Below are 24,524 nucleotides of genomic sequence, written 5' to 3'. Positions count from 1 at the left end.
GCTCAGTCGTTTGAGTGCAGACTTCGGCTCAGGTCGTGATCTCATAGTTCATGAGTTCGAGTCCCACATTGGGCTCTGTGCTGACAGCTCAGAGCCTGGAGCCTGCTTCGGATTCTGTGTCTCCCTCTCTCTCCCTCCCCAACTTGTGCTCTGCTCTCTCAAAAATAAAATAAACTTAAAAAAAAAAAAAAGATCAGGTAGTGTTAGAACGTTTCTATACTTTCATTAAACGAACATGTTTATTGTAAACTCTCTATGCTTTTATAAGCATAAGGAAGTTGTGTCTCACATTAGCCAAATCATCCTATAGTGTGAATATTCTGCCATTCTAATCAGAGAGGTGACAGTGAGGGGTTTCTTATTCTAATTAAATCGTCTTGTGACTTGTGTCATGTTCTTGAAACTGTGAATGTTGTCTCTCACGTCATTTCTGGAAAAGGGCAAACTTCTTAATTTCTAATCATTCATAAAGTGGTTGATACTTTTATAAAATATAATTTTATGGCAGTAACAAATTGCTATAAAAGTTTCCAAACATTTACTCTCGCTTTCTGCATTCATCTCATGATGGACAGGTAACAATTTTGTGGACTGGCACTAGGCTCTAGACAAGTTTTAGTAGTACTTCTCTAAGGGCCTTCCTACATCCCAATTTAAAGGGTTTCTCACTTGGATGAAGTCTATGATGTACCCTGAGATACTTTCACATCTCTAAGTCTCCCCACATTCCTTACACTCATAATATTTCACAGCAGTATGAGTTCTCTAATGTGCAGAGCAAAAACTGAATTACGATTAGGTTCTTCCTACATTCCTTAAAGTGTTTCTAATGAGTATGAATTCTCCAATGTTTACCAGACTTTGTGCCAAGAATAAAGATCTTCACACGTTCCTTACATTTGAATGGTTTCACATCAGTATAAATTGATGTTCAATAAGATTGTACAAAATCCTAAAGGCCTTTTCATATTCCTTATATTCAAAGCATTTCTCACTAGTATGAATTTTCTGATATATCAAGTAAACTGTCCACACACAGGTAAGGGTTTTACACATTCGCTACATTTATAAGTTTTCTCAAGAGTAAGATTCTCCTTGTATTGTTCGTACACATAAAAAATGTGTTCACATCTCTTCAATCATAAAGTTTCATCAGTATCAATTGTCTCATTTAAGTTGTCCATATAAAGGCTTCCCCACATTCTTTATATTCATAAGGTTTATCATTACTATGAGTTCTCTCATGTTGAACAAAGTTTGAGCCATTAACAAAGGTCTTCCCAAATTCCTTACATTGATAAGGGTTCTCACCAGCATGAAATCTCTGATGAACAGTAAGTTGATAGCCACTACCAAAGGCCTTCCCACATTGCTTACATCCATAGGACTTCTCACCAGTATGGATTCTCTCATGTTTAACAAGGCTTGAAGCCCAACTAAAGGCCTTCCCACATTCCTTACACTTAAAAGGTTTCTCACCAGTATGGATTTTCTGATGTTGCGTAAGGTGATAGCCACGACTGAAAGCCTTCCCACATTCTTTACATTCATAAGGTTTCTCGCCAGTATGGATTCTCTCATGTTGAACAAGACTTGAGCCACAATTAAAGGTCTTCCCACATTCCTTACATTCATAGGGCTTCTCACCAGTATGAAATATCTGATGTCGAGTAAGTTGATAGCTACTACCAAAGGCCTTCCCACATTCTTTACATTCATAGGACTTCTCACCAGTATGGATTCTCTCATGTTTAACAAGGCTTGAACCCCAACTAAAAGCCTTCCCACATTCCTTACATTCAAAAGGTTTTTCACCAGTATGGATTTTCTGATGTTGAGTGAGGTGATAGCCACGACTGAAGGCCTTCCCACATTCTTTACATCCGTAAGGTTTCTCGCCAGTATGGATTCTCTCATGCTGAATAAGACTTGAGCCACAATTAAAGGTCTTCCCACATTCCTTACATTCATAGGGTTTCTTGCCAGTATGAAATACCTGATGTCGAGTAAGTTGATAGCCCCAACAAAAAGCCTTTCCACATACTTTACATTCATAAGGCTTCTTGCCAGTATGAATTTTCTGATGCTGAGTAAGTTGATAACCACGACTGAAGGCCTTCCCACATTCTTTACATTTATAAGGTTTCTCACCTGTATGAATTATCTCATGTTTAGCAAGGCTTGAGCCCCAAAAAAAGGCCTTCCCACATTCCTTACATTTGTAAGATTTCACACCAATATGAATTTTCTGATGTTGAGTGAGGTGGTAGCCACGACTGAAAGCCTTCCCACATTCTTTACATTCATAGGGTTTCTCACCAGTATGGATTCGTTCATGTTTAACAAGACTAGATCCCCAACTAAAGGTCTTCCCACATTCCTTACATTCGTAGGGTTTCTCACCAGTATGGAATCTCTGATGCACAGTAAGTTGATAGGCACTAAAAAAGTCCTTCCCACATTCACTACATTCAAAGTGTTTTTCAGTCGTATGAGTTCTCTCATGTTGAACAAGTTTTGACCCATGACTACAAGCCTTACCACATTCCTTACAAATATAGCGTTTCTCTCTATTATGAATTCTTTGATGTGCACTAGAAGATTTGCTTTTTCTGTAAGTGGGCATTTTTTCATAGCTAATTATCATTTGACTAAAGTATGCCTCTTGATGTCCCTGTAGTCCCTCCAATTTGCTTTTGCACTTAGAATTATTTTTGAAAATGAATGCCTCAAGGCCAAGAGTTTTACTTCTTTCCGTCCTCTCCCATTGGGAAAAATGTATTTCAAAAATGTCTTTTTCTGAAATTTTATTTTTGGTTGCATATGTTGACTCCAAATCTGAAAGAAAACAAGAAAACCACATATTTTATTTCGTTTACCAGAAAAAAATTTAAAAAACCCTCAATAGAAATACAAGGCAAATTAGAAATAATACCCATTATTAAAAAAAAAAAAAAACGAAAGAAAGAAAGAATACCCATAAAAGAACTGGATTATAAGACTTCCTGAGCTCACTCCTAAGCATCAAGTGTCTACCCTGTTGGAACAACAATCTCAGTTTTGACTTTTCAGCTCTTATGTTCTTAATGTTCTGATCTGACAGTTTTCTGGAGGATTCCTCAAAGATCATTTTAACAAGTTCCTTATCTTCCTGTGTGGATGACCCCTTACACAAAATGCCTTTCCATCAAGCAAGCCCTTATGTGCATAGGGGTGGTTCGGCTGAACTTTTTCACAACTATGCAGGTTGGCATCATCAACTAGAATCTAGAAAATCAAGCACACCTGAAACTAATATTGTATGTCAACTACACTTAAAAAAACAAAACACTAAGCTATATAATACTCCACAGGAATTTTTCTGAGGGATTGGTGTTGGGATAAAAGCAGACAAAACTACTAAGTTCCAAGGCTCTACTGGAGGTGAAACATGTGAAACAAAACCAACTAAAACTGTAATAGAACCTCCACTTAGCTCAAATCCTGATACAATCAAAGAGATAAGCACATCAGTGGTCATACAGGAAGTTTAGAGCAAAGAACAATTTTTCAATCTAATTTGAAACCAGAAATAAACTGAAACTAATGAAAGCTATGACCCAGTCCCAGCTCAGCTCTAAGCCTGGGGGGATCTGAGTTATCAGCCCCTCCCCCTAAATAGCTGATTTGAGAAACAGGCAGGGATCTATTCTTTACTGTTCTTCAAAATGTCTGGCACACAATGAAAATTTATGCGGTAGGTGAGGAACAGGGAAAGTGTGACCTAAAATCACACCCCCAGCCCCCCCAAAAAACACAAAAGAGACAAAGAACAGCTGACATAGATATTAGAATCAGCAGGCAATGCTTCGGATTCTGTGTCTCCCTCTCTCTCTGCCCCTCCCCTGCTCATGCTCTGTCTCTCTCTCTCAGTCAAAACTAAATAAAACATTAAAAAAATTAAAAAAAAAAAAAAAGAATCAGCAGGCAAGGCCATTGAATTATATTTTACAGATTCTGGAAGAAAAGATAGAGAACAGATGGGAAATTTCAGCAAAGAAACACAAACTCTAAAATTATAAAATGGAAATTCTACAACTAAAAAACCCAAACTGAAGTGCAAAGAGAAAAAGGATGGGGAAAAAAAAAATAGAGTCAGACCTGTGCAACAATATTAAACAATCCAACTTCAGACAACAGCAGTTCCAGAAAGAGCCAAATAAGTACTTGAAAAGATTATTATTGCCATATTCTTAAAATGTATGAAATGTATAAATAAGCAATCTACTTTTTAGCAAACTGCAAGCAGAATAAATACAAAGAAAAGCAACAACTGGGAACATCAGAATCGAACAGTTGAAAACTGAAAATAAAGGAAAAATAATAAAAGGAGGCAAAGGGGGGACATTAAAGTTAGAGAACAACTATAAGAATTGAGGCTTGACTTCACATCTGTAACAATGGAAGCTACAAGACAATGGAATCATATCTTTAATGGCTGAAAGAAAGAAAGCTTTCAACCTAAAGTTCTATATAAAGCACAAAGTATTCTTCAAAATGAAGATGAGAGATTTCCAGCCCCAGCCATGAAGAAAAATCTGGTATTAGACTTACTCTCACACTATAAACAGCTCTAAAGCTATAAAGCAGTATACTAGATGGGGCGCCTGGGTGGCTCTGTCGGTTAAGCAACTGACTTCGGCTCGGGTCACGATCTCACGGTTCGTAGGTTCAAGCTCCACGTCGGGCTCTGTGCTGACAGCTCAGAGCCTGGAGCCTGCTTCAGATTCCGTGTCTCCCTCTCTCTCTCTGCCCCTCCCCCTCCTCGTGCTCTGTCTCTCAAAAATAAATAAACGTTCAAAAAAATTAAAAAACAAACAAACAGTGTACTAGACACAGGGCTGAAAAACTTTTAGAGACAATTCTTAGGAGAACTTTATATTCACCCTTTCTGCCTGGCTGCGTCCTCCAAAATAAGGTACAGGAAAATGAAGTCCAAATATACAGCAGTGGTTTCACTGGGCAAAGGATACTGGTATCTGAGTTCAGGACTGCTAAGGCAGCTGGAATTTGTAGCTCATGGTTTAGCAAGTAAAGGAGCCATGAATCTGTAACTAAATATTAATTTATGCATCCATACAGTGACTCTCCACAAGGTACTTGGAGTACCAACCCAGTCTGAGTGGAAAGAGGCATTCATCTGAGGCCTCACAAAGCCCATATAGTGAAAGACTCATCATCTGATGCAGTAATCCTCAAACTTGGTCTCAGAACCCCTTATACTCTTAATTATTGGTGAATTCTTTGCTTGCTCATGCATAAGTGTATTTGCAATACAAAATATACAAGGTTAGTATTTTTGTGTAATGGTGATTTTATGACATCTTAGGTGACTTATTAAAGGGTAGAGGAGTACTGTGGGATATGTCTGTGGGAAGTAATTTTAATGATGTTTAACTGGTCATAAACTGTAGTAACAATTGCTGCTTTACTTAACGATGTTTTATTTCTTTGTATACATGAACATTTGGGTATAAGGACTGTGTGTACATCCAAAAGGAAGTCACAGAATTTAAACTGACCAATCTAATCTTACAACTACCTTGAGATGGCCAAATATAAACTAAATGCAATGCACTTTTGTATAGCTTAGCATCAATAGATAGTTCAGTAAACTTGAATTTAGTTAACCAATCTGAACTGCCATGCAAGAGCTTATATTACAATTACTTGGTAAGGAAGGCTTAACAATATTAGTAAATGAAAAGAGATTTAACTACTTTTTAAATGTTAAAAAAAAAAACCGGGGCACCTGGATGCCTCAGTCGGTTAAGCATCTGACTTCCACTCAGGTCATGATCTCACAGTTCGTTGAGTTTAAGTTCTGCATCAGGTGAGAATGAGCCCCACTTCCAGCACCGTACTGACAGTGCAGAGCCTGCATGGGATTTTCTCTCGGTCTCTCCCTCCCTCCCTCTCTCTCTCTCACTCCCTCTGCCTCTCCCTCTCCCTCTCTGTGCCTCACCCATTTGCTCCCCCCACCTCAAAAAAATAAAATAAAAACACTTAAAAATAAATAAATAAATAAATAAATAAATAAATGTTAAAAAAAAATCACTGAGGGCTCAAAAGAGCTTTTGTTTGCGCAAGTTAGATTTTCCAATATTTACCATACTAGAAATTAAAACGGAAAAATTAAAGATATTAATTCACTTGAAAATAATGAATCATTCTCTGTCAGTACAATAAATTTATAAAAGTTACATTTTCTAAAACAAAAAAAAATAAGTATTATCTTAATTTTTTGTGACTCTCTTTAATATATGGCTTAACAGAAGTCAACTGGATTCTCGTATCTGCTTCTGCATTCACTCTATGGCAATATGCTATTGTGACTGAAGTATACGAAGGAAATCTAGCCTCCCACATATATGCAACTGTTATTCTTTGATACTGTGGGTATGTTACTATTTGATGCTACAGTAAAACTTGAGAAGGGATAGTTTCATAAAGGTTAGTTGCAAGGTGAAATATGCAAATATACCCATGAACTTTTCATATTAAGTTACCTTAAAATCCACTGCACTTTGAATGATCTTTTATCCGGGCATAATTTTGTAATATCGTGCACTGGTCATGTGAAAAATGGTGGCTCATGGAGTGATGCAGATCTTCGAAATGTTCACACATCTCATTACATAATATTTAAAAAATCATGTGTTAATATTACCTTCTATCTCATCAGAAAAATGTTTATGTATTGGGAAGTTGTAAAAGCTCAAAATGGTAGATGTAAGTTTCACACAATTCTAAGTTTTCCTTCAAAGTCTGAATTCTATCACTGGCAAAAAATACTGTTACTTGTCTTTCAAGTGGCGGGCTCAACTTGTGAGAAAATTTTTCTAACTACCTAAGTCTCAATAATAGTGTAATAGTTCATCTGTTAGGCATTCTTTCAAAAACAAAGTGGTGTCCCACGAAAAGAACAGCCAGTTTAACTCACAATTCAAACACCTGCACAAGTGGTTTTCCTCAAGGCACGCACCACACTTGGGTATACAGCAGAAGAGTTTAATGAGTATTTCCCATTTCACCACAAATAATATTTTTTAAATGCATATTCGAGGGTCAAGAATACAGGCTCATGAGCCAGACTTCCTTGCAGGCTCAATTGTTTCAACCTTCTCCCACCAGCTGTGTGACCCCGGGAAGTCACTTACACTATATGTGTCTCTGTATTCTCATCCATTAAAAGGGGATAAAAACAATACTTGCCTCATGGGGATGTTGTGAAAGTTAATTAAGCTAATGTACTTGCTCTGCTTAGAACACAGCCTGGTTTGGGGCGCCTGGGTGGCTCAGTCGGTCGAGCAGCTGACTCTTGATTTTGGCTCAGGTCGTGATCTCAACAGTTTGTGGGGATCGAGCCCAAGTCAGGCTCTGCACTGACAGCATGGAGCCTCCTTGGGATTCTCTCCCTCTCTCTCTGTCCCTCCCGAGCTCTCACATGCACATGTGCTCTCTCTCTCTCAAAATAAATAAACTTGGGGCGCCTGGGTGGCGCAGTCGGTTAAGCATCCGACTTCAGCCAGGTCACGATCTTGCGGTCCGTGAGTTCGAGCCCCGCATCAGGCTCTGGGCTAATGGCTCAGAGCCTGGAGCCTGTTTCCGATTCTGTGTCTCCCTCTCTCTCTGCCCCTCCCCCATTCATGCTCTGTCTCTCTCTGTCCCAAAAATAAATAAAAAACGTTGAAAAAATAAATAAATAAAATAAATAAATAAACTTAAAAAAAAGAAAACAACACAGACTGGCGTATGGCTAGCACAGTGTTAAGTGTTAATATTGTCAGAGTTACTATTGTTATTTTGCTAACAGGAAAAGAAGTTTCAGGGGACATTTTTAGGATTGAATTCGGTGTAGAGTTTAACTTTGTAAAATACAAGGTTCACAGATCGCAACTTTCAGCTTCCAACATGTTGAAAGGAATGTGTTCGCTTAGTGTGAAATGAATTGTTTATTCAATCCTCCACTGCATAAAGTGAAGGGGCTCTTCTGAAAGTCGGAGTACATCAGGACCCTGTTTCTAGCTGCACTCTCTGCATGTGGGTCAAAAACTAACAAAGAGCAATGCTTCTTTGATGTGTATAAAAATCACCCAGGGATCTTGTGTAAATGTAGACTCTGTTCGGCATGTCTGGGATAGGACCTGGCAACTGTATTTCTTTTTTTAATACTTCATGCATTAATTCATTCACTTATATATGTAAGTGATGAATCACTAAATTCTATTCCTGAAACCACTATGACACTATAAGTTAACTAACTAGAATTTAAATATTAATTTGGGGAAAAAAAAAAAAGACAAGCTGGTAGAAGCAGCTGATGTTAGGTATGTGTGTAATATTTAACAATAAAAAACCTAACACCGGGGCACCTGGGTAGCTCAGTTGGTTGAGCGTCCAACTCTTGATTTCCATTCAGTGAGATCAAGCCCCACGTCTCAAACCCCTACTTGAGATTCTCCCTCTCCCCTCCCTCTCTTTGCCCTTCCCCCGCTTGCTCACATACTCTCTTTCAAAAATAAATAAATGAACTTAAAAAAAAAAAAGCTGGGGCGCCTGGGTGGCGCAGTTGGTTAAGCGTCCGACTTCAGCCAGGTCACGATCTCGCGGTCCGGGAGTTCGAGCCCCGCGTCAGGCTCCGGGCTGATGGCTCGGAGCCTGGAGCCTGTTTCCGATTCTGTGTCTCCCTCTCTCTCTGCCCCTTCCCCGTTCATGCTCTGTCTCTCTCTGTCCCAAAAAAAATAAATAAAAACGTTGGAAAAAAAAAATTAAAAAAAAAAAAAAAAAAAAAAAGATAAAACCCCAGTAAACCAAATAAAGGCTTCTAATCACCCAGAAAACAATCCACATTCCTCCCCCAAACCAACAAAACTGCCTACCGTTTGGGCCCTGCCTATCTCCTTCACTAACTTCTTGGTATCCTCTCCTTCACTAACTCTGTTCTGGTCTTCCTATGGTTCCTCAAACATTAACAATCACATTCTGAGGAGCAAGCACACAGATAATCGTTAGACACGAAGTTAAACACAGTACGAAACCTGGTTTCTTTGACAATGGTTACGAACTGAATGCCCCATAATGCAAATCCAGCTCCTTGTAAAGAAGAGAGGCCACTACAGGAAAAGCCAGAGGAAGGTGTGAAGGTATGGGACGATCAAGGAGCTTGCTGAACCCATTTCTAATCCAACAAATATTAAGTTGTCCCTTTGAGAACAGGGAGAAGAAATTGACCTGGTTTCTTCAAAGACAGCCCTATAATTCCCACAGGGAAAGCCAATGGTGCAGAGAAGATTCTAAAGTATTTCAGGCAGATGACCTTACCCAATGAGACCAAGTTACTATAGTTCTCCAACATCACATCCACGTACAAGTCCCTCTGAGCAGGGTCCAGGCACTCCCACTCCTCCTGAGAGAAGTCGATGGCCACATCCCTGAAAGTCACCAAGCCCTAAAACCAAAAACCCATACATTACTTGGGAAATTAAAGAAATTTAAGAATTTAAGAAAATATTTCTAAGAGGGGGAAAAAGGATTACGAAGGATAAACCGCAAGAAGAGGAAAATGTAACAATCAAGTAGGCTGGAGGCCTGTGATACATATAGGTAGAGAAAAGTAAAGAAATTAGTACAACTAAAGCAGAGTGTTACACATTCTAGAAGAATCCTGTTACAGCAGAAAAAATTTCTTGGATATTGTGAGATAGGTAACTAAGCTATCTAGACTTGTCTGGTAATATATAAAATAAACCCAGTTTCTCTTCTATTAAATAAAAGTGGTGTTGGGGCGGGGGGGGGGAGGTTGCTTATGAGTATGTAAACATACACACAACCTGCTATGTGCCTGCCTCGTAAATTCTTTATAAACGTAAACTGCTACACCATCTTTTCCCTTTCAGGCTTTAAGGAACAGAAAACACAAATAAGAAAATTTTTTTCCCAAATGCACTATAAAATCTCTATTTCAGAAAAATGACTTCCATTAAATTACAGATTATCATTAAGCCTCAAGTAAACCATTCCATTAGATTACAATGTAAGCATTTTTTTCTTACACATCTTACAAATACATGTTTTTATTAGCTGCATTCAGTTCATCATATAGGTATATGAAATTAGTATCTCCATTATATTTATACATTTAGGTTGAACAAAACTTCTAAAGACTTTCTTAATTCTAGAAATCTACTATCATCCAGTATTTAGAAATCTCAGTCACCTTCTTACTTGTTACCATCAACCACACCTCACCTGACGCCCTCCTCATTCCCAAGCAGGAGACTGCCAATAGAGCACATCATATATGACACAGGTGTCACCAAGAGCTGTGCATCCTGGTCAATAACCAAATGGACTCTGACACTGGTGTTCATTGATTGGGGAACCACACTTTCCCTGGAAAGACCCACTCACAAGCCCCTGCATCCAAAAAGCCTCGCAAAGCCTCACAGAGACTGAGGCTGAGCCCAAGAAATCCCAAATTCCATCTTCTCTCTCTGGGAGACTCAGGTCCATGAAGAAGTTCCAAGTTTGCCTGTAAGACCAAATGGGACCCTCATCACTGACTCATCACACCACAGACCTGAGACGGGAATAAGGAATTCTGATAAGGGAAATGGCGCAGCCCTAGTGGACCAAAGACAGAAGTGATTACGAAGGGCACCACCCAAGACAGCCTACCACGGATATGTCCTAGGTAAACACCAAAGCTCTTCCAGAGAAGGCACAAGCAACTGAAATTGTTCTCTTGGGTGACCATCCAGCTGTCTAAGGGCATTGTATCCTGACTGGCTTCTTTCCTAGATGCCAGCCAATCAGCACCTTAACCTGAAAAAGGAATAACTGTTGTTTTCAAAATGTCTACAGTCTTCATTCTCCCGTTTTTCCTTCCCTTGTAAATAAATCGTTGGTGTTTTAATAGATGATATCAGTCTACTGCTGGTTTTCCTTGTATATAAGTAAAAGTGTGCTGTTAACTACATTTCTTCAAGTTATTCTTTGACAGAAGCTCAAGTATTTCCCTCAAAAGACTGCATCCCTTCGCTGCTCTTGATAGAAGACCGAGCACACAGATGTTGAACGTGTTCAATGACCATGACGACACTGAATGGAAAGGCACATACGAAGGACACTGGGCTACTTGGCCCTATCCTTTACTGGAATAGGGGGAACTGAGAGGCAGGTTCAGGAGTGGGGTTCTGTTATGCAGAAAGCATTCGGATAATTAAGGAAAAGATTCATATGACCTAAAAATCACAGTATTTCAAGGAGAGAGAAATAACCAACTTACATCAGTCATGGTTCTAGAATTGCAAGAACTAATTAATAATCCATGGGGTTCCTCTATTGGTGAAGCACAGAATCCAGAAAAGTCAGAGCTGGGGAGGGGAAAAAAAAGCTTTAGACCAGATGTGACGTGATCCCATCTTGACTTAAGCTAATATAAACTTCTACCTCTGCCATTCCTCCTCCTACCCCCCCACACTCCCACACCACCTTTGAAATCTAAACTCTCCCCTCAAACCCGAAGGTCCTTCAGTAGGAAGGTTTCTGGCAGTGCCTGATACTGGGGATGCTGATATGAGACTGAGGCTGGACCACCGGTCCTTCCCAGACCAGATCTCCCTCCCACCATTCTGCCTCTCCGAGCTGAGAAAGAGCAACACAGTCCAAGTGAGAACATCTTTCATGGGCTCGGGGCTCAAGAAGGTTGGTCAAGACACAGGGGTGGACAGGATGTACAACTGCCTGAGCCCAAAAAGCTGACCTCTTAACGCGTTCAGAACATACATGCAACAGAATACGAGAAACTAAGCTAAGTCGGGGAAAATAATCAAAATATACTGTCAATAGAAAATACAGCTTGCAGGATGTATAGTATGATTATATTTATAAATCGTATGTGTATAACAATATAGAAAAGACTGACAATCACATGTCCATGGATGAAAAAATGTTTAGGAAAAAAATCGTTTAGAAAGTTATACATCTATATACAATAAGGGTTTTCTTTTTATTATGGTCATAATGTTCTTTTTGTTTAAGTATTCTGCATAACTGTTGTAACCATGGCCATGCATTATACGAACTATATAATTTCTACATACACTCCCGTTTTGCCTAGGAAAAAAGTGGCTGAAATTCTCCCAAGAAATGTCATGGATATATTGATGAGATCTCAATCCTGCTTCTCTTCATGTCCTCTGACACATGGGTTTATTTTATATCTGAACTTGTCTTTTTAGACAGGATACTTTCCTGATAATTGCTGAAGGATCCTACTGGTCTCACTTAGCAACTAACATTAGTAGGATACAAACTACAGGGTATCCAACACGCAGGACAAATTCTATTTGCCTCTGCAAAACCAGTCGTGACCCAACAGTATTGCCTGTAATTACCTTCCTATGAGTTTCCAAGACAGGTTACCCGAGTTGTTTCTTGGCCTTTGTTGCTGGCAGCCTTAACTTCATTCCTATGTAAATTTAGTCTTCCTTGTCTTAAAGGCAACAACCATGTCTTTCAGTTACTGTATCACTACCCAAGTCCTATCTCAGGGCCTTAAATTTGGGACAGATTTTTACCCAAAATTCCCTTATGGAAACGTGTCCTTACATAGCTAGAGAAGTACAGATGTATACACAAGAATATTCAACCAAAAATCATTTATGAGATAACCAAGAATTAGAAACTACCTAACAGTAAGCAAAAGGTTTGCTCAACTGTGGCCTGCTGTGCCCTCATTAGTTTGGTGGTATTAGACCATATTAATTGAAGAAAGACACACATAATCAATTTCTTGGTGATACAGGCAGGTTTGTAAAGGATACACAATGTGGGAAGTGTATCTGAAATTAAGATAAAGGCTCTGGTGTCGACTTTCAGGATGTGAATCTGGGCTCGACAGTGACCAATTTCTCAACACTTCTATTTCCTCGTCAATAAAAGAATAAGAGAAGGATAGGAACACTGTCTGCTACAGAGGGCTGCACTGAAGATTAAGTAAGAAAATCCACATATAATACTGGTGTACGATAGGGGAATCTGGCTGGTTCATTCGGAGGAGCATAAGGCTCTTGATTTCAGTGTCGTGAGTCTGAGCCCCATGTGGAGTGTAGAGATTTCTTAAATTACAAAAAAAAAAAAAAAAAAAAAAATAGTGGGGTGCCTAGGTGGCTCAGGTAATAAATACAGCGTCCGACTTCAGCTCAGGTCATGATCTCACAGTCCATGAGTTTGAGCCCCACCTCAGAGCCTGAAGCCTGCTTCACATTCTGTGTCTCCTTCTTTCTCTGTCCCTCCCCCACTCGAGCTCTGTCTCTATCTCAAAAATAAATAAATGTTAAAAAAAGAAACAAACAAAAAAACTAGTGTACGATAATTACTTAACCTAAGTTTTAGCCATTACTGAAAATGGAGATTACTGTCCCTTATTCTGTTATAATAAGAAAAGTTAATGACCCTTTCCATATTTTCATAATAAAATCCATGCTTCTCAGGTGTGTTTTCTTACAAAGTTAACTAAAGTTTCACCGTCCAGCCTTAAGCCCACTATTCTTCCTAAATAACAACATAAGCACAACAGGTTCTCAGAAAGACACAGAGGAGATATCCCCCACTCCCAGAAGCTGCAGATAGAGACAGGACTCAACATCATAAAGCTGGCTCAGAAAATACAACCCAATTAGATGTCAAGAGGAGAACATTAACCAGAGGTGTGATCTTGTTCTGTGCAAATTGGTGGTTTATTAAATGTCCATAACTATAACCTTATTCTACCTTCTGTTATTAATATCTGTCCTTGGAAATATTATTTGTAAAATGGGTTTTTATAAGACAGAACAAAGACACTGGAAATTATCACTATTTTCTGTGGAAATAACCTTTAAAATAATCTAATTCTGAAAGTCTGTCTTTGAGGCTCTTGTAATTAACTTTTAAATGGTGTTTACATTCCTAAAAGTTGTGAATACTTCAGGTTTTTAAGTAAAGAAGAAATCACTAACACTTCTCTCTTCTTCCTGCACATTCAAGAGTAAAACAAAACCCACACGTGGGTTGGACTTCTCCATCAAAATAAAAGCTAGAGAGTCTTTAATTCAGTTGTATCACCAATTACTGTTATCTTATTCAGCAGAAACAAAACCAGACACATAGGCTCACAGGAAAAAAAATTTTTAAACAGAAATGCACCAAAATATTAAGAATGATTAACTCTAGGGGTGCCTGGGTGGCTCAGTCAGTTAAGCGTCCGACATCGGCTAGGGCACGATCTTACGGTTTGTGAGTTTGAGCCCCGCATCGGGCTCTGTGCTGACAGCTCAGAGCCTGGAGCCTGCTTCGGATTCTGTGTCTCCCTCTCTCTCTCTGTCCTTTCCTTGATTATGCTCTCTCTCTCAAAAATAAATAAAACGTTAAAAAAAAATTTTTAAAGAATGATTACCTCTAGAGGATGTAATTCTAACTTCCTTCTCTATGTTCCCTGGATTGTTGAATTTTTTTTGCAACAAACCTGCATTAATTCCATAACCAGAAATATAAAGATATTTCCAAATGTAAAAAACTGAATGATAGGGAAGGGGCATATTTCAGTCACTAAGAAAACTGAAAAAAACAGAGCCAACCCTGAAGATCAGTGGGCCAGAAACAAAGTACACTGACCAGCTGTTGAACATGCTGGAGCTGGAGCTGACCCCTACACTGAGACACTTTCACTATCAAGATTCCCCTGAAACCAACACACCAATTACGTTAAGTCACCTTCAAAGTCTGAGGAAGGAAATATATGCACATAAATAGAATAATATTTGGTACAGAACAGATGCTCAACAAGTGTGGCTACACCCCTCCACCTGTTCACTGCGGTCAATTAAAACATTTTGGAGACAATCCTTGAAAAATGTCTTTCAGGGGCGCCTGGGTGGCTCAGTTGGTTAAGCATCCGACTTCAGCTCAGGTCCTGATCTCGCAGTTTGTGGGTTCGAGCCCCGTGTGGGGCTCTGTGCTGACAGCTCAGAGCCTGCAGTCTGCTTCGGAATCACTGTCTCCCTCTCTCTCTGCCCCTCCCCACTCGTGCTCTGTGTCTCAAAAATAAAATAAACATTAAAAAAAATGTTTGAGAATAATGTCTCCCATAACTCTTACTGAATGGGATTCATATAGAACTCACAATATTCTTGAGGACTTTTGTTTATAACTATTACTTAATATTTTATTACTTACATTTTCCTTCTGATTCTTTATAAACATAATTTTTATCAAGTACACATTATTCCATTACAGGAGACAACTGCAATTTACTTAACTGTTTCCATATCACTGGACACTAATCTTGTAAAATCTCCTTCCCAGCTATTAAATCCTAATCCCGGACAGGGGCGCCTGGGTGGCGCAGTCGGTTAAGCGTCCGACTTCAGCCAGGTCACGATCTCGCGGTCCGGGAGTTCGAGCCCCGCGTCAGGCTCTGGGCTGATAGCTCAGAGCCTGGAGCCGGTTTCCGATTCTGTGTCTCCCTCTCTCTCTGCCCCTCCCCCGTTCATGCTCTGTCTCTCTCTGTCCCAAAAATAAATAAACGTTGAAAAAAAAAATTAAAAAAAAAAAATCCTAATCCCGGACCAATGGAGCTGGATCTTTTTTGGGTCATGTACATTCGACAATCTCATGAAATTATAGACATTTTTTGCCCACTAAAAAAATAAATTTACAAATATTTATAAAAATTCGGTCTCAAATCCAAGAGATTTGTGATCATCTGGCAATTATAAATGGGACAAAACCTCAGGTTAAGATTTCCTCTACTAGATCATTTGAGCATCTGGTCACTTTTTCAAACTTGAATAGCTGGCTATTAATTGAGAGTAAGGTCAATAAGGGGCGACTAAGAAGAGGGATGCATGAGCAGGGTAGGTCATTCATCAGGAGGAAAACCCAGGATAGTCACTACTAGTGATATTTCAGGCCAAGAAAGCAAATATTCTCATGATCTAAAAACGAAAGTAACTGTGTGAATAATAAAGAAACACAAACTCACCCTGATCCTTGACTTCAAAATATGCAACAATTCTTCCCTCCTCCTCAGGATCCTTCTTAGAAACCCGGCAGCAGTGGGAGTGGTGGGGGTGGGGGTGGGGGTGCGGGAGGGGGACACCGAAAGACTCATGAGACACCAGCATTTCTTGGAGCACAGACCTAACTAAAACAAAAAACAGAAAAGGAAAACCGAAACACCGCCTACAGCCGTATTCACCTTCAGCCACACAAAACCCAACGGAATTGAAAGGAAGGAAGGTTGCAATCTGTCTCTGAGTTGACAGCAGCTGCTGGGCACGAAGGTCTGGCTGCTCTGAACCATGTCGCTGGCTCCCAAGGAGCTCCGAGACGCGCGCCCCTTCTACGAACCTCACCTCTGGGGCCTCCCCCATCACGTCTTCCAAGAAGCATGTCACCAGGACACTTCCGGATGTACGATTCTCATCCCAAGACTAGCCCTCTGCCTTCTTGGCGTGAAACGTTCCCTCTAGGGCTTAGGGTAGGACCCCTTCTCTTGCGGGCATTTGACTTTGGCAGGCCCAAAGAAAGTCTAGAGGGAACCCAGAGCACACAGCCAAAGCAAAACCACAAGGCCACGCACCCCATCACCCGGGCACACATTCCCAATCGCATACACCATCACGGAGGCACGCACCATCCTGCTCAGCCGCTAGCGCACACACAGGCTGGAGGCTCCGAACGCGACACACCCAGTCCGCTAGCCGGGCCTCCTCACCTCGGGCGCTTCCCGAAGTCACCCCCACACTGGCTGCGGGTTCTGACCCGGCGCTGACTACTTCCTCCGACACGAGCAACTCACCGCGCGGAGCCCGAGAACCTTCAGGACACCGGAAACGGACCCACAGGCTTATGGGAAATAAGAGACGGCCAGTCCTCGGTGGGCGAGAACCGGGCCATCCAAAGAGCTCTCCGCGGGCAACCTCACCCCGCCCGGAAGAAGACCTGTGCCCGGAGACTTTTGGGAAATGTAGTCCACGGCGGGCAAATCCTCAGAAGCTGGGACCCAGGACCCTTAGAATGCTCCCAGCATGCAACTCGGCTACGCCTAGCAAAGGCGCTGTTTCCGAAGTCAACCCGAACTTCTAGTTTTTGCTGCAGCGAGTAGATCCCGGCTAGGCGAACATCACATCTCAATAATCTTCGATGTGACTGAGGGAGAATTAAATGGTTTTCAAGGAAGGCTGAGGAATGCATTCTGAGAGTGTTAGAGATTGGAAGGGGAGCGTTGGCGAAGAGGGGCGTGGGGGGATATGACCAGGGACTTAGGCTTCAGTGGGCGGCAACATCGCAAGTAAGGTCCATGGGAATAACCCTGAGCGAGGCCACGGGCTTACCTGGTTTACGAGGGACTCGAGTAGGGTCTGGCAGGTTGAACAGATGGATACGTGTGGCTCTGAGTTTGTGGGTCCAATTCGGTGACTAGGACCTCGTGTGGAGTTGTTTATATTCATGGGATAGTTTCTGCTGGTGTGAATCCTTGTTTCCTTACGTGTAAGGTGGTTTCTGTTAGAGATTATATATTTTTTCAAGAGAAAAGCAACAATACGTGGTCGCGAATTGATACTGTGATCATGTGCAAAGGTCCTTGTAGGACTGAGAGATGAGATCTGGGACATTGTGTGTTAATGTCAGTAACCAAGGACAATTTAGTATTTGTGAGGTTTTTTAAGTAGGCTTTTCTTTTGCATACTATGGTGATTATGAAAGTGGATCACTGCCCAGCTGAGATCGAAAAACAGTGCAGTGTTGTGTGGCTTAGTATGTGTTAGTTTGATGATCTGACTGCCAATCACTATATGTACCTGGAAATTTTTAACTGTTAGGATAGTGAGTTTCGTTATTTCCACAGTTTCATTATCTATAAGAGTGGTACAATTACATCTTCTTGGAGCATCAAATTTAAGATGCAGAAAAATATTTACAATTTATCCGCCAAATAATTTAGATATTTTATAATGAATCAATGATGCTTTATGGGAAAGAATGCAAATTGGCATAACGTTTTAAAAGCAAGAAGAAATCAAAGTAATATCCAGTCATAGAGTGGCTGCTGTAGGTTTCCATTCTTCTGTGATGTTAAGGGTACTTAACCAGATGACTTTGAAAGCCCTAGACTAAGGAAATAATTTCCTGCTTGTGAACGCAGGTAGATTAGAACAGAGCCCAGAATTAGGGAATCAGATGAAATAGTTTATAGGTCATGCAAAGCAAGGAACCTGTTTGAGACTACATAATTAGTCCATCAGAACACTACTTGTCTTATTTCAAAAAATGGTAATTACATTTTGTTATATCCTGAGTATACAAAAACCACTTCCTAAACAGTGCCTGATTCCTCTGTTGCAGTTGGCAAGTTTGAACCTAAATATTTGTATTTCTTCTGACATTTCTGACACTTTTCCTTCAGATATCAAATAGTAGATAGAAACAAAGATAAAGAGCTAACGATTATACTGTTAGGGAAGAAGATAAAATTCCTTTTCTAACACAATTTCAGAAGAAACTCCTCAATGTTCCTGGGGAGAAAAATGTTTGTTTGTTTGACCTTTTTTGTTGTTGTTTCTCTTCCAAAAGTCCGTCTTTTGCTTCCCCCTAAGTGCCTTAATCACAGCCACAAATTCTTAAAATGCTTTCCCTGTCATCAAACACAGTAGCATTGCTCTCATTAATATTGTAGTAACAAATCTAGAAATGAAACACACCCATCAAAAGTAGGGTGAACAATTAGGTCTGGAGTACCTTTACATCAGAAGAGTACATAGCAGTGAAAGTTACTGAATCTATCATAACATGAGCATTGAGCCATAGAAATATATCTGCAGGATGTTTCATTCATAAAATTTTAAAAAGGAGGGGCGCCTGCGTGGCTTAGTCGGTTGAGCGACGGACTTCGCTCAGGTCACGATCTCACGGTCCGTGAGTTCGAGCCCCGCATCGGGCTCTGTGCTGACAGCTCAGAGCCGGGAGCCTGCTTCAGATTCTGTGTCTCCCTCTCTCTCTGGCCCTCCCGCCGTTCATGCTCTGTCTCTCTCTGTCTCAAAAATAAATAAATAAATGTTAAAAAAATTTTTTTTAATTTTAAAAAGGAAGAAAAACAATGATATTTTGTGCTTAAGTGGAAGATAATGGAAAACAAGGGCATGGTGAATAAAATTCAGGAATGTGGTAAGTTCAGAGAGGAGGAAAGATGAAAAGGTAGTTTTTTAAATTTTTTTTTTCAACGTTTATTTATTTTTGGGACAGAGAGAGACAGAGCATGAACAGGGGAGGGGCAGAGAGAGAGGGAGACACAGAATCGGAAACAGGCTCCAGGCTCCGAGCCATCAGCCCAGAGCCCGACGCGGGGCTCGAACTCACGGACCGCGAGATCGTGACCTGGCTGAAGTCGGACGCTTAACCGACTGCGCCACCCAGGCGCCCCGAAAAGGTAGTTTTTTTTTTTTTTTTAATTTTTTTTTTCAACGTTTATTTATTTTTGGGACAGAGAGAGACAGAGCATGAACGGGGGAGGAGCAGAGAGAGAGGGAGACACAGAATCGGAAACAGGCTCCAGGCTCTGAGCCATCAGCCCAGAGCCTGACGCGGGGCTCGAACTCACGGACTGCGAGATCGTGACCTGGCTGAAGTCGGACGCTTAACCGACTGCGCCACCCAGGCGCCCCGAAAAGGTAGTTTTTAAAGGGATTCAAAGCTATTTCATGGCCCCATGGGCTGCTCTGAAAAGCCATCTTTGCATTGTTCGGGTAACCCGCTCTCCCACCTCGGGCGCATGCCTGCTCCACGATGGTCCTCCAACTCTCGCTTGCTTCTGAATCTGCTGCATGGGGCCACTGGCATGCCCCATCATTTCAGGCACTGCCGTGGACCCCAGCTCCCATATCACCACCAAGGACTTACAGAAGAAGAAGGAAGTTGTGGAGGAGGTGGAGAAGGGAAGAGCTGCACCTGCTGATGGGAACACTAGTGAGGAAAATCAGGAGCAAGAGGCCGACAATGAGGTAGATGAGGAAGACAAAGAAGGGGAGGAGGGAAAGGAGGTGGAGGGCGGAGGTGAGGCAAGAGGATGGAGAGGAAGATGATGAGGCCGAGGCAGCTACGGACACACGGGCAGCGGAAGATGGTGAGGATGCTGATGTGGACACCAAGAAGCGGAAGATCGATGATGGTGACTAGACAGTGAAAGGGGGAAAGTTAAACTTGATAAACAACGACAAAAAATGCCACCAGGACCTCTTCATCCCCCACGTCCAGTCTGAAAATGTAAAGAGGGTCATCTTTGAGTGGAGAGTCCCATCGTGGGGAGCGCCACCCACAGATGACCTCTTGCTCTGCCAGCCCCCCAGAACCACAGTGGGAATCTGCAACAAGGGAGGAGAAAAGAATCAAAACTTACCAGCGCCTGAGAGGCTCAGTGGGTCAAGCCTCCCGCTCTTGATTTGGGTTCAGGTCATGATCTTACAGTTGGTGAGATGCTTCCCTGCGCCTGCTTGGTAGTCTCTCTCTCTCTCTCTCTCTCTCTGCCCCTCCCCCATGCAGCCTCTCTGTCTCTCTCTCAAAATAAATAAACTTTAAAAATTTTAATGAAAAAGGGCCAAGATAGAATTTCTTTTTCCCCCTTTTTTGTCTATGAAGTTGCTGTTTATTTATTGTTTGTCCTGTTTGAAGTGTGTGTGAAACAGTGTTTTCCAACAATAAACTGGAATTTTATTTTGCTGAGTTGTTCTTACAAGAAAACAAAGCACAATTATTTTATGTATTGTATTTCTTAAACTGGATTATATTACATAATTGTATACTGTTATTTTGATGTATTCCTCATTAGTTATAAATATTTGTTTATTCGTGATGAAATCTTAAAACTTTTTTGGTATAGGAATTGAATGCAACTGTGTGTGTTGGGAGGGGGATATGTGCGCCCGATTTTTAACATGTTCTACCCAAGGGGACTGTGGGAACTTGTGAAGGTATGTACAGAGGAGAAACTAATAGATAACCTGTGTAAAAAGAAAGTCCCGTTAAAAGTGTAAAAGGCATACCTACACCACTGTTATTTACATATGTGTGTTAAAAGATAGTTAAAAAATAATAATTATTATCACAAGCTAGTAGGCTTTCAGGTGTTTTTCACCTTATATTTTATGGCCTTCATTTGTTGACTTAAAATCTATTTTGTCTGGGGCGCCTGGGTGGCTCAGTTGGTTGAACATCTGACTTTGGCTCAGGTCATGATCTCACGGTTTGTGAGTTCGAGCCCCACGTTGGGCTCTGTGCTGACAGCTCAGAGCCTGGAGCCTGCTTCAGATTCTGTGTTTCCCTCTCTCTCTGTTCCTCCCCTGCTTGCAGTCCGTCTCTCTCTCTCTCTCTCTCTCTCTCTCTCTCAAGAATAAATAAAGTTAAAAAAAAACTTTAAAAATCTATTTTGTCTGATACAATTATGGCCACCCCTGCTTTCTTTTGGTTACCATTTGCATGGAAGGTCTGTTTCCATACTTCACTTTCAGCCTATGTGTGTCCTTAAATCTAAAATTACTCTCTTGTAGACAACATATGGTTGGATTATGTTTATACGTTCAGCCACACTGTGTCTTTTGAATGGGGAATTTAATCCATGTATATCTAAAATAATTGTTGATAGAGAAAGACTATTATCATTTTGTTAGTCATTTTCTGTTTGTCTTATGGCTTTTTAAATTTTTTTTTCAACGTTTATTCATTTTTGGGACAGAGAGAGACAGAGCATGAACGGGGGAGGGGCAGAGAGAGAGAGGGAGACACAGAATCGGAAACAGGCTCCAGGCTCTGAGCCATCGAACTCTGAACTCATCGAACTGTGAGCCTCGAACTCACAGACCGCGAGATCGTGACCTGGCTGAAGTCGGACGCTTAACCGACTGCGCCACCCAGGCGCCCCTGTCTTATGGCTTTTTAAAAACATTTTTATTTATTTTTTGAGAGAGAGACAGAGCGCGAGCAGAGGAAGGGCAGAGAGAGACGGAGGCACAGAATCCCAAGCAGGCTCCAGGCTCTGAGCTGTTAGCACAGAGCCCGGCATGGGGCTCGAACCCATCAACCATGAGATCATGACCTGAGCCAAAGTCAGGTGCCCAATTGACTGAGTCACCTAGACACCCCTGTTTTATGGCTTTTTTTCTCCCTCTTTTCCTCTCTTCCTTTGTGCTTCCTTGATTTTTTTGTAGTGTCATGATTTGATTCCTTTCAAATTATCTTTTGGGTATAGTCTATAAGTATTTCCTTTGTGGTTACTATGAGGTTTACATAAAACAGCTTGTAATTATAACTATCTGGGGGTGCCTGGGTAGCTCAGTTGGTTAAGTATCTGACTTCAGCCCAGGTCAAGATCCTGCACTTCGTGGGTTCGAGCCCCGCTTCGGCCTCTGTGCTGACAGCTTGGAGCCTGGAGCCTGCCTCAGATTCTGTGTCTCCCTCTCGCTCTGCCTCTCCCCCGCTTGTGCTGTGTCTCTCTGTCTCCCCAAAATAAATAAACACTTAAAAAAATTTTAAATAGCTATCTGTATTAAACTAACAACTGCCTAATTTCACTTGCAAAGAAATACTCAACACTTTCACCTTTCTCCCCTCACCTTGTTATTGATGTCATACATTGTGTCTTTTTATATCGTGCATCCATTAACATATTTTAATAGTTACAGCTTTTTTATACTTCTTTTAACTTCTAAACCATACAGTGATTTCTGCACCACCATCACAGTTTTATAGTATGCTGTATTTGTCTGTGAACTTACCAGTGAGCTTTATACTTTCATACGCTTTTTTAAAGTTTTATTTATTAAGCAATCTCTACACCCAATGTGGGGCTCGAACTCAGGACCCTGAAATCAAGAGTTGCAAGTTCTTCCAACTGAGCCAGCCAGGCACCCCTCATATCCTTTTTTTTTTTTTTTTAAGTAATCTATGCCCAACGTGGGGCTTGAACTCATGATGTAGAGATCGAGAGTTGCATGCTCCACCAGCTGAGCCAAACCAGGAACCCCTCGTATGCTTTTATGTTACTATTTAGCATCCTTTCATTTCAACTTGAAGGACTCTCTTTAGCATTCCTTGTAAGGCAGGTCTAGTGGTGATAAACTCCCTCAGCTTTTGCTTTTCTGGGAAAGTCTCTGCATCTCCTTCATTTGTGAAGGATGGTTTTGCCAGATATATAAGTTCTTGGTTGGCATTTTTTTTTTCTTTCAGCATGTTGAATATATTATCCCACTCCCTTCTGGCCTGCAAGGCATCTGCTGAGAGCATTATGGGGTTTCCCATATACATGACAAGCTGCTTGTCTCTTGCTGTTTTCAAAATACTCTTTGTCTTTGACTTTTGACAATTTGATTATATAGTCGACTCTTGAACAACATGGGCTTGAACTGTACAGGTCAACTTACACGCAGATTTTTTTTTTTTTTTACAAATGCAGTACAGTACTGTACATGTATTTTCTCTTCCTTATAATTTTCCTAATAGCATTTTCTTTTCTCTAGTTTACTTCATTGTAAGAATACAGTATATAATACAGATAACATACAACATGTTAGTCACTATTTATGTTATCAGTAATGCTTCTGGTCAACAGTAGGCTATTAAGGTTAAAGGAAGTCAAAAGTTATACATGGAATTTCTTTTGACTGCCATGTTGAAAAGATGGAGTCAGTGCCCCCAATTCCCACATTGTTCAAGACTCAACTATAAAGTGTGGATTTCTTTGGATTCATCCTAGTTGAAGTCTACAGAGCTTCTTGATTCTGATATCCTTTTCTTTTGCCCAACTTGGGAAGTTTTTAGCCATTATTTCTTTAAATAAGCTTTCTGCCCCCTTCTCTTTCCTTTCTTCTCTGGGACTCCCATAATGCATATATTGGTCCACTTTATGTCATTCCATAAGTCCTTAGGCTTTCTTCACTTTTTTTTTTTCATTTTTCTTTTTATTTCTCTGAGTGTATAATTTTAATTGATCTATCTTTTTTTTTTTAATTTTTTTTTTCTTCAACGTTTTATTTATTTTTGGGACAGAGAGAGACAGAGCATGAACGGGGGAGGGGCAGAGAGAGAGGGAGACACAGAATCGGAAACGGGCTCCAGGCTCTGAGCCATCAGCCCAGAGCCTGACGCGGGGCTCGAACTCACGGACTGCGAGATCGTGACCTGGCTGAAGTCGGACGCTTAACCGACTGCGCCACCCAGGCGCCCCTAATTGATCTATCTTTGAATTCATTGATTATTCTGCTTGATCAAGTCAGCTGTTGAACCCTTCTAGCAAATTTTTCAGCTCAGTTATTATATTCTTTTGTCCTAAAATTTCTTTTTGATTCTTTTTTTTATAATTTCTGTCTCTTTGTTGATGTTCCTATTTTGTTCATGCTTCATTTTCTTGAGCATGTAAAGCATCTTTATGATGGTTATTTTGAATTATT

The 24,524-nt window shown here is 40.8% G+C and overlaps 1 protein-coding gene and 1 pseudogene across 7 annotated transcripts; one reads left to right on the top strand and one right to left on the bottom strand.

Annotated features, from left to right (window-relative positions):
* Positions 1-1,040: 1,040 nt before the first annotated feature.
* Positions 1,041-17,019, bottom strand: ZNF283 (zinc finger protein 283). Of its 7 annotated transcripts, none has more exons than XM_030297189.2 (7): positions 16,889-17,019; positions 16,070-16,121; positions 11,330-11,417; positions 10,720-10,866; positions 10,489-10,573; positions 9,364-9,490; positions 1,041-2,838 (listed from the first exon to the last, which is right to left on the bottom strand). In XM_030297189.2, exons 5-7 carry the CDS (start codon positions 10,552-10,554, stop codon positions 1,172-1,174), a joined length of 1,860 nt encoding a protein of 619 aa, XP_030153049.1. In that variant the 5' UTR covers positions 10,555-10,573; positions 10,720-10,866; positions 11,330-11,417; positions 16,070-16,121; positions 16,889-17,019; the 3' UTR covers positions 1,041-1,171. The 7 variants fall into 7 exon arrangements, with proteins under 7 accessions (XP_030153049.1, XP_030153048.1, XP_032447376.1 ...); XM_030297188.1 differs by lacking the exon at positions 16,889-17,019 and adding an exon at positions 16,805-16,840; XM_032591485.1 differs by lacking the exons at positions 10,489-10,573; positions 16,889-17,019 and having other exon boundaries at positions 16,070-16,156.
* Positions 17,020-19,910: 2,891 nt separating this feature from the next.
* On the top strand, positions 19,911-20,262 carry LOC115502155 (annotated as a pseudogene).
* The last annotated feature ends 4,262 nt before the right edge of the window (positions 20,263-24,524 follow it).

This window comes from Lynx canadensis, chromosome E2 (genome assembly GCF_007474595.2).
Source record: "Lynx canadensis isolate LIC74 chromosome E2, mLynCan4.pri.v2, whole genome shotgun sequence".
Lineage (NCBI taxonomy): Eukaryota > Metazoa > Chordata > Mammalia > Carnivora > Felidae > Lynx > Lynx canadensis.
Note: the sequence above shows the minus strand (reverse complement) of the source record. Positions and strands in the feature narration are given on the sequence as shown.

Coding starts and splice junctions, on each gene's coding strand:
- ZNF283 (XM_030297186.2), bottom strand. CDS start 16,198: ATGAGTCTTTCGGTGTCCCCCTCCCGCACCCCCACCCCCACCCCCACC. Junction 9,491..16,069: donor TTTTGAAGTCAAGGATCAGG/GTGAGTTTGTGT, acceptor TTTTGGTTTTAG/GGCTTGGTGACTTTCAGGGA. Junction 2,839..9,363: donor TAGTAACTTGGTCTCATTGG/GTAAGGTCATCT, acceptor GTTTTCTTTCAG/ATTTGGAGTCAACATATGCA.